Here is an 8,642-nt window from a genome sequence, read left to right as displayed (position 1 = left end):
CCCTTCCCTCGGTTTTCCCTTTTTTTCCATCCCAATCCAACTTCGACATTCCCTCGGTTCACCACCCGTGACTTCCTCTCCCTTCCTTCCCCTCCTCCTTCACCTGCGCTTGGCAAAATTCGATCGCCTTGGGAACGTCCTGCATCTGCTCGAGCAGCAGCCGCAAAGCCTGCAAGCTGAAGCTGAAACGACGAGAGAGGAGGAGAGAGTAAAGGAGAGGGAGCCAGCAACACGCAGGTGAAAGAGGGGAGGGACAAAGCTGATAAGAGGAGAGCAGCTTGAAGCAAGAAAACGGAGCGAGAGGAGAGGAGAGATGTTCACCTGTTGAGTGTTGCCCATCCGACCGAGCACGAAGACCATCTCCGGGTAGAGCTTTCTGTTCTCACAGAGCTTGAGGGCGTTCTCCAAGCTGTTGGGACCGGGTGAGAGAGGAAGAGGAGGAGAGGAGGAGACCGATAGTTGTTGCTCTGAGACAAGAAGGAGAGGAGCTTCGACTTGTCGAAGTCTGCGTACAGCTCGATCTGTAGACCCGAGGCTCAGGACGAGGAGGAGACTCAACGCGGTGCGGGAGGTCAGGGAGCATCGAGAGCGTATGAGGAGGAAGGAGATGGGGAGGGCCGAGGAAGCGCAACACAAGGAGGCGGGAGGAAGGGAAGAGCGAGGAGCATCAACCTGCAGCTCATGGAAGTTTGCGCCAGCGCGAGGGTCCTTGTCGAAGAGAGCGTCGAGGTAGGCGTGGAGGGTGCTCCTCTTGTCCCGCAGCTGCTGCTCGTCAGCTCCGCCTCTCCGTAGGCCTTCAGCTTCACCTGCTCCACCACGTAGGAGGGAGAAATCTGATCGGGACACCCGACGAGCATCTTGACCGCCCGATCCTCGTCGAACTTGGCGAGGGAGGCAACTTTCCCCTTGACGAACGAGTAGAGGTCGAACTTCTCGATGAGGTCGAACGCCTCCTGCTCGTATTCGACGTGAGCGTGGGAGGAGGGGGAGCAGGAGAGGAAGAGAGAAGACTGAGGGTTGAGGATGCGAGGAAGGAGTGGACCTCTGAACATCGCAGTCTGAGGAAGATGTCCAGAGCCTCGTTGTACTTGCCCGCACTGACTGACAGACGAGCCAGGGATTGTAGCAGCGTCCTGTCGATTCAGGTCACCTCTCCTCCTGTCTCCCTCACCTCCCCCCTACTGCCTGCCTGCCCTCCTCTGCTCCCCTCTTCTCCCCTCACCCATCTTCCGGCATCTTCGCCACCCTCGCCTTGACCGCGTCGATCATCTTCTGCACGTCGTAGAGCGAGTGCGGCCACTCGTCTGCCATGGCGTCAGGAGCCTCCCAGCAGATCGAGAGGGTCACGTAGGAGTTGCAGGAGGGCGGGAGGGTCGGCCTCGAGGAAGCACATCAGGATAGTCGTGTAGCTCTCCATCTGAAGGCGCGAGGTCAGGAGGGGAGGAGAGGGGGGCAGAAGGCACGTGGAGCTGGGGGCTTCTCAGAGGCACAAACGGGGTGATGACGGCGTGCTGGTGGATCTTGCAGAAGACGTCCACCCACTTGTGCCATAGCGAGCCGTTGTCCCTCAACAAACTGCCAGCTCCTTGTCAGCTCCAATCCCCTGCTCCTGCTCCTGCTCCTGCTCCTGTTTCTTCTCCTGCTCCTTCTCTTCTTGCTCCTGCTCCTGCTCCTCACCGGGGACAGAGCGAAGCAGCTTTTTGGAACTCTCGAGCCTCAATAAGTTGACCGAGATATTTCTCCCCGATGTCTTGGAGCTTGTGTCGCTTCAACACACTCGCCTGCGCATTATGAAATGAGCAGACAAGTCTAGCAAAAAACCCTCCTCCCTCTCCCTCCTCCCTCTCCCTCCTCCCTCTCCCTCCTCACCTTCTCCTCAGCTTCAGTGACCGCCTGTTCGAAGAGCTTCCGATCGAGCAACCATGTGACGTGATCGTCGAAGTCTCGCTGTCGCGCCACCACGATGTCTCTACAGGCCAGCAGCATCAGTGGCCGTCGCATGTCAGCGAGTTCAGACCGTGGGGAGACGATGAAGAAAACTGAATCTGATTCCAAGAACGCCAGGTGATAATCTTTTGCTGTCAGTTTCTCGAATCCGTGCATGGAGAGCGCGTCTGACGACAGCTGCACTCGTAGATCATCATCTCTCTCGCACCAACAGGCGAGGATGCATCATGTAGATCGCAAGCAAGCAAGCACCTCGTCGTTGTTCCTTGTCACGATACGCAGCTCGGGTCTTTCAGCCTTGCGACAAGTCTCATCCTCCTCCTCCCTCTCCTCCCATCCTTCACCTGCCCCTTCGACTTCCCTTCCTCCTCCGTGATGTACGCGAGGATCACCAGGTTCTCACCCATGGGAGCGAGTCCGCTGATGAAGTAATCTGAACCAGAGGCGCGTCATCACCAGGTCCATCAACGTCGTTGCTTCAGTTCAGCCTCCCCGACGAGTCGCAGGCTCACCGGTATGGAAGAACGCGATGATCTCGACGTACTTGGCCGCCTGCATGCCGTCGCGAGCTGGTCGCTCTTTGACCTGAGCGCCTCCGCCTCAGGTCTTCAAGGGGACGGAAGGCACCCGCACCTGAGCGATCTTGACGAAATCCGCCCAGCCGATGAGGAGGGTGTTGTTAGTCTCCCAGCAGAGGTGGCACTTCATCGCATCCGGTCGAAGAGATCCCTTGGGTCTTGCGACTGCGTGAGGCAGCGACGAGAAGCAAGGGAGGGTCAGACCTGTCGATGTAGGTGATCCTTTGATTGGTCGCGTTATCGAAGATCTGTCGCAATCCATCAACTCCTTCCCTGTGTCCTCCTCCTCCTCCTCACCTTCACACCGACGTCGTTGGTCCATGCGATAAGCGAGTCTGCCCAAGCGATCGAGTAGACTACAAGTAGAAGTCAGCAGGTCTCGAGCAGAGGGCAAGGGGAGGAACCTGGTCCTTCACCAGCATGGATGACCTTGTCTTTGCTCGTGAACCATCCCTTCTCGTTGAGCAGCAGCTGACCCGCTCACGTCAACGACTGGCAGGACCTCCCTGTCTCCTTCTACCTGTCCCGCCAGACCGCCGCTGGCAAAGTGACGATTCCCCTTTCTCGAAAACTTGGCGTCGAGTGCAAGGGACTTCACGGGCCGCTGGTAAGTGAAGCTTTCACATTCTGCACTGAAGAGCCCGTTGATGACGACCTGAGGAGGCAGGTCAGGCACGGGTCTCACCTCCTCCTCCTCCTCCTCCTCCTCCTCCTCCTCCAGCATCAGCTTCTTGCTCTCACCGTCCCATCATCAGAGCAGCTTGCAATGAATTCTCCAGCGCGGTCGATGCTGCAAGGGAGGATGACGTCATTGTTCTTGCTCAGCTAACCCTAGCCTCACCTCAAGTCGTTCACTACCGCCGTGTGTGCTCCGAACCGCCGAATCTCATTGCCATCGAAGTCCAAGATGTAGATCCATCCTTCTGCTGTCCCCAGCGCCAAGAACTTGTCATGCAAGCGAACGGCACTTGCAGATTCTCGTTTCAAGATATCAGAAACGCTGTTCCCAAGCCGCTGGTACTTTAGACGGGGTTCCTCTTCCTCTTCATCATCATCTTCGTCATCACCCCCCAAGCTGTCTCCGTCTTCTTGATCATCTTCATCCTCGTCGCCTTCCTCGTCCTCGTCCTCCTCCTCGTCCTCGTCCTCCTCCTCACACTTCTCAGTTCCTGCTGCATTATTTTGATCCTCCGTAGCACGAGCTTGGCTCTGATTCTCTTCCGGCTGCAATCTTTGGCTCAGCTTCGAGCAGAGTCTGACTGCCATCACCTTCAAGTTCACGTCGTGTGGCTCCCCAGGATAATCTCTCTATCGGATCAAGTAAGACAGGTTTAATGTCAACATCATCAAGGAGCAATCATGGACAGCGAGTTCGAGCTGCCATCCCTCTTACCTTGTCGTCTTCCTCGTCACCTTTGACCTCTCCTTCTTCATCCCGATCACTCTCCGCCATGTTCGAATTCTCGCCTGCCGCAACAGGTCCTGTTTCCGCCTCTCCTTTCTCTCTGTCGGCGTCTGTATCTTTCTTCTCTCCTCCTGTGACCTCCTCCTCCTGCTCTGCTTCTTCCTCATCCTTGTCCCTCTCCCCCTCCTCCTTCTTCTCCCCCTCCTCCTTCTCCTCCCCCTCCTCCATCTCCTCCCCCTGGTCACCGTTTCGTGATCGCTCCTGATCCGACATTGCCACCAGATCAGCGACCGTTAGAAATCGTTACACACACTTTCAACGTTACAGAACGTTTCATCTGCAATGGTACCGCCAGGAGAGAAATGGGATCGCGTAAGTGGGTAGGCGGAGTGCGAGTGAGTGAGTGAGTGAGTGAGTGAGTGAGTGAGTGAGTGAGTGAGTGAGTGAGTGAGTGAGTGAGTGAGTGAGTGAGGGAGGGAGGGAGTGAGGGAAAGAGTGAGTGAGTGAGTGAGTGAGTGAGGGAGGGAGTGAGTGAGGGAGGGAGGGGAGAGGAAGAAGATGGCAGGAGGAGGAGAGCACGGTTCATTGAGCACTCACGCGCCTTGATGAACGTGGAGATGGAACGGAGAGGCAGGGGGTGAAATGAGACCTCGTGTCTCCTGGCACCTCAACCCGCAACCTTGAAGCGATGCTCGGGCTTCGGATGTACCAGCGTGTGGACGAGGTCCCTCCGATACACAGTTGGGGTTCAGACCCTTTGTGGAACACAATGGTGCCCGTCACGGCTTCCATGGTCCACTCCGCCTACTCGCGCATGGTGACCAAGCACGGGCTCGTATGCGCTGCTGATGGAGAGCTGCCAGCACGAAGAGGGAGCGAGGGGGTGGGGATCATGGTGGTGGGAAGAAACCGAGTGATTTCAAGAGTTCGGCTGCTAGGAGATGTGGTGGCGGTAAAGGACCGCGACAACTTCGTTGAGTTCAAGCTCGATGACTCGAGCGACATCATCACCTGCATCCTCTGGAAGTCCGACGCCATGAAGCCTGGGCTCGGCTATGAAGGGTAAGGTGTAGCTGACATCTTGTCGTGTGATAGTCTTGTAGAGTGAAGTTGGGGAAGCACCTGCACGTTGGAGGGAAGCTCTCTCAGTACCGAGGAGAGGTGAGCGGAGCCTGGCAAGGGAGGGGAAGGGCGGACACGTCCTTGACGCGCTCAATCTGATTCTTTGATAAGGTTCAGCTTTCTGTCTGGTTCGCCTCCATTGAAGAGAATGTCGATGCGATGTCGTACTTCTGGGTGAAGGTACGTCCTTTCTTGCTACTTCGAGTCTTGACAATCCATTGAAGATGGTGGACCTTCATCTGAATCACTATTCCAAAGCAAACACTCTCTGCAACGAAATTCCTGATCTTGCTACAGATCTTGAGCAACCTCAGGTGAGGTCCAAACGGGGAAAATTCTCGTCCAGCGAACTCGGCCAGCAACGTTCTGCGGCGTGTGACGAGATGGAAGAGGCTCTTCTTGTGGTGGAAACTCCTGCTATGAAGTTGGATGAAGCGATCAAGAAGTTTGCGTCAAGCTATAGCTGTGACAACTGCATCTTCTCGTTTGAGAGGGTTCTCCAAGATCATGAAGTTGTTCGAGCAGCCTCTGCATTGCAGTACAGCGCTTGATGTCGCAGCTTTCAAGCAAGGTTAACACTTGGATGTACAGATTTAATCCGCCGAAAGCTTCTCCCAATTTCGAGGCTTTCCGAGTTCGTGCTTCAGTGGCACACTCTATTGCAAGGCTGCGCAAAGACGTAGACAGTTTGAATTCTTCTTGCAAGACCTTACGAGTCTCTCAGGGTTGGATAGCACTCTGTGATCAAGAGCAGGACCTTTACACCTACGTTGGGACCACCAAAGAAGTCGCCAAGACTCTCCTGCAGTACTTGAAGGTACGCTTTCGCCTCCTCGCCATCGGCTCACCATCCTCTTGTAGAAACTTGCTTCCTTCGACTCTCCCTTATCCATTGCCCTGCACGAGATTATCCAAGGCGTGCAGGACCATCCGTCGCTTCGGTGCGTCTCCTGCGACATCAAACTTGCTTCCTTGACCTCCTGTAGCTTTGTAGGGCATCGCAGCATTGAGAGTGCGTTGTCGCTGCTTGTATTGGAATCGAGTATCACAAAAGAAGGAGTCTCAAGATACGTGATTGCTGCGTGAGAGAGTTGCAATTTATTAAATCCCGAGGTTTGCTAGATTTTTTCTCTACAGTCCAAAGAATAATCACGGTATTCACAAAACAATCAGAAAAAGAATTCGTCATCTCTGTGGAGATGCAAGAAGTCAGCATCACGCGACTGTATCATCACAGGCTTGACAGAAACAAGAGACTGGCGGTATCGTGCAATGACTTGTTCTTCTGAAGCTTCGTCCTCGCCATTGTGAGTCTCTTGCTCGTTTGAAAGAAGAACGGAAGGCTCCTGTGCACTAGCGTTGTTGCAGACTGAAAGCATCACATCCTGAGGACGAGTCTCCGTGAGATAGTTCTCATCGTACATCGCCTCTGCACGAACTACACTACGGATCTTGTTTCTGTTAAACGTGTTGTATCGTGGACAGCACGACTCGATTTCACAACGACAAGTCGGGCAGCTGTTGTGCTGTTGCAACCACTTTTCCAGGCAATCTTGATGGAAACCATGCGAGCAGGGCATGTGCTTGAGGGTGCCACTCAAGTTCTCTTGGCATATCACACACGCAATCGATGTCTCACTACCGGTAGCTTCTGTGGTCGGCAACGTGTGGATGGCAAATGCAGAAGCCGCAGGAGCGGAATCGCTCTCGCTTGCTCTGATTCGGCGAAGAAGCTCCGAGATGAAATAACGGCTTAGTCCTCCTGCATAGACAGGGCCTTCCTCTAAGGAGCGGAGCAAACGGTTGAACTCAACAATCCGTCTGGAGGCTTCGCTGACGAGAGCTTCGTCTTCTTCCAAGACGTAGTTGGAAGGCGGCTCTGGCAACGGAAACGCCGAGTTGAAGTAAGGGGATTCTGCATACTCCAAACTCCTGGCAACCGGAGAGCATTCATCCTTCTCAGGCATCGTCTTCGGTCGTTTGGCGGAAGTTGAAGAGGAACGCACTGAAGTAGACCGCGTCCTTTTTCTGTGTTTGCATGCCTGAACACAAACCTTGATGGCCTCATCTGTGAACTCGTTCCATGTCGACATCGTTTGCAGCGGAACCGAACCAAATCAAACAACAAACGAGCCTCTGGTCACAACGAAGGAAAAAGATTCAACGCTTGATGGATTCGCACCCTGAATCTTGCACCTTGCGTAGACTTTGTAGTGGGGAGGGAGTGGCCTAGCCTTGTGGGAAGGAGACCGAAAAGAGGGGAAGCACTGTAAGATGAGCAGAGACGAGACAGCGAGTCAAGGAGGAAGACTCTAGAAGGATAGGTACAAGATGAACCTCGAGAGGAAGGAGGAAAGCCAAGGAGGTCGGCGGGAAGGAGGTGGCCTTGGGTTGGAGCAAAGCTACGCCAAACAAAGAACTGAAAAAGAGGGGTGGGGGTGGTACCAAAGGGTTTGAGACCCGATACAAGACCTGAAGGTTATTGGATACCCATTTTATTCAATACTGTAATTGAAGGATGAAGGTACTATGGAGGGTATGTGAAAGGACTGCATGAGGATCATTAGCAGGTCTCTCTACTGGGGGTGGGTCATATGAGTGGCAGCCTTCCAAGGGGGTAGTACGATGACAGCGGCGCTTACAGGATGCAGGAGCTACGGGAGAAGAGGGGGTACATGAAGGTGATTTTGGGGGTAGTAGGGTATTGGCGGGGAGGCAGACAGCAAGATAATGTCCTAAAGTACGGGTACCCCCAGGGGGTGAAGGGGTGTTTCGTGTTTGCAGCATGGAGAGGGGCGCGAAAAGATCTCTTTTCGACTAAGAGGTCTTGTCAGAGATTCGATAGCTCCGTAGTAAAGGAGGTACGTGCTGACTAGTAGACAGACCTCATTGGTTCAGCGGCAAGAGGTGCGAGAGGTTGAGGGTGCGGGGATAGCCTCCAGATCTTAGTACGATATCCGATAGAATGAAGAGAACAGACCCTAGTCTGACACCTGCTAGACGCCCGACCATGTGACGGTTTCGCACGATGTGGCAAGAGAAGAAGGGTCATGGATAGGAGCATGGCATTAGTGTCTTTGCTGATAAATCGATAGGCTAGGGGTGGTGGGTGGAGAGAATGTGGACAAAGCACGAGGTGGGGGGATAGGAGAGTGGATTGAGAGCGGGAGGGATAGCCCTTTCTGTATAATACCTCACTTAATGAATCACTTCTTTCCCGTCAGGAGGTCGTGGGAAGCACTACTCTGGTTGCGTCGGAGTTGAACGGAAGGGATGCGCTTCCTAGGCCTCCAACAAGTCTACTGATACAGGGTCTTACCACCATACGATTGGACCCCTAGGAAGTGTTTAGGTCCCTAACCACCACATAGTCATGGGAATAGGTAGGCCGCTTAGTCTGAGCTGGCAAAAAAAGAAAACGAAACGATGTGCTCTGATAAGTTGTGGCATTCAATTGTTTTTGAAAAAGATTCTTGTGGGAATTTGTATCTACCAAAACAAGTGTTTTCGAAGTGAACTACCAGGTTATACAGGCACGGCCTCACCCCACTGTACCAGAATAAAAAAACTTATTTTTAAGGGGACGGAGA

The 8,642-nt window shown here is 53.9% G+C and overlaps 3 protein-coding genes across 3 annotated transcripts in view; 1 reads left to right on the top strand and 2 right to left on the bottom strand.

The window, feature by feature from the left end:
- The window catches only part of VPS41 (vacuolar protein sorting 41), a gene marked incomplete at both ends in the record, with an annotated part of 5,312 nt that extends 1,109 nt beyond the window's left edge, over positions 1-4,203 (bottom strand). The window contains 23 exons of the mRNA XM_005827202.1: positions 104-169; positions 322-409; positions 454-521; positions 673-762; positions 807-953; positions 1,043-1,133; positions 1,223-1,304; positions 1,348-1,417; positions 1,464-1,575; positions 1,678-1,781; positions 1,870-1,969; positions 2,018-2,124; positions 2,200-2,244; positions 2,292-2,380; positions 2,460-2,532; positions 2,581-2,683; positions 2,730-2,773; positions 2,823-2,881; positions 2,942-2,996; positions 3,046-3,180; positions 3,267-3,315; positions 3,367-3,833; positions 3,919-4,203. Of these exons, the coding sequence (XP_005827259.1) occupies positions 104-169; positions 322-409; positions 454-521; positions 673-762; positions 807-953; positions 1,043-1,133; positions 1,223-1,304; positions 1,348-1,417; positions 1,464-1,575; positions 1,678-1,781; positions 1,870-1,969; positions 2,018-2,124; positions 2,200-2,244; positions 2,292-2,380; positions 2,460-2,532; positions 2,581-2,683; positions 2,730-2,773; positions 2,823-2,881; positions 2,942-2,996; positions 3,046-3,180; positions 3,267-3,315; positions 3,367-3,833; positions 3,919-4,203 (2,529 nt within the window). The remainder of the gene's footprint in view (positions 1-103; positions 170-321; positions 410-453; positions 522-672; positions 763-806; positions 954-1,042; positions 1,134-1,222; positions 1,305-1,347; positions 1,418-1,463; positions 1,576-1,677; positions 1,782-1,869; positions 1,970-2,017; positions 2,125-2,199; positions 2,245-2,291; positions 2,381-2,459; positions 2,533-2,580; positions 2,684-2,729; positions 2,774-2,822; positions 2,882-2,941; positions 2,997-3,045; positions 3,181-3,266; positions 3,316-3,366; positions 3,834-3,918) is intronic.
- A 415-nt stretch (positions 4,204-4,618) lies between these two features.
- GUITHDRAFT_142987 (hypothetical protein) lies at positions 4,619-6,138 on the top strand (the record flags this gene model as incomplete). Its single annotated transcript, XM_005827201.1, has 8 exons — positions 4,619-4,992; positions 5,034-5,091; positions 5,164-5,232; positions 5,277-5,546; positions 5,597-5,623; positions 5,777-5,869; positions 5,914-5,993; positions 6,057-6,138. The coding sequence occupies 8 exons, from the start codon at positions 4,619-4,621 to the stop codon at positions 6,136-6,138; spliced, it is 1,053 nt and encodes a 350-aa protein (XP_005827258.1).
- Positions 6,139-7,414, bottom strand: GUITHDRAFT_154215 (hypothetical protein). Its single transcript, XM_005827200.1, has one exon. The coding sequence runs from the start codon at positions 7,143-7,145 to the stop codon at positions 6,222-6,224; it is 924 nt and encodes a 307-aa protein (XP_005827257.1). The 5' UTR covers positions 7,146-7,414; the 3' UTR covers positions 6,139-6,221.
- Positions 7,415-8,642: the final 1,228 nt, after the last annotated feature.

Source organism: Guillardia theta (genome assembly GCF_000315625.1).
Source record: "Guillardia theta CCMP2712 unplaced genomic scaffold GUITHscaffold_69, whole genome shotgun sequence".
NCBI classification, from domain to species: domain Eukaryota; class Cryptophyceae; order Pyrenomonadales; family Geminigeraceae; genus Guillardia; species Guillardia theta.
This window is presented reverse-complemented; position numbering and strand designations above follow the sequence as displayed.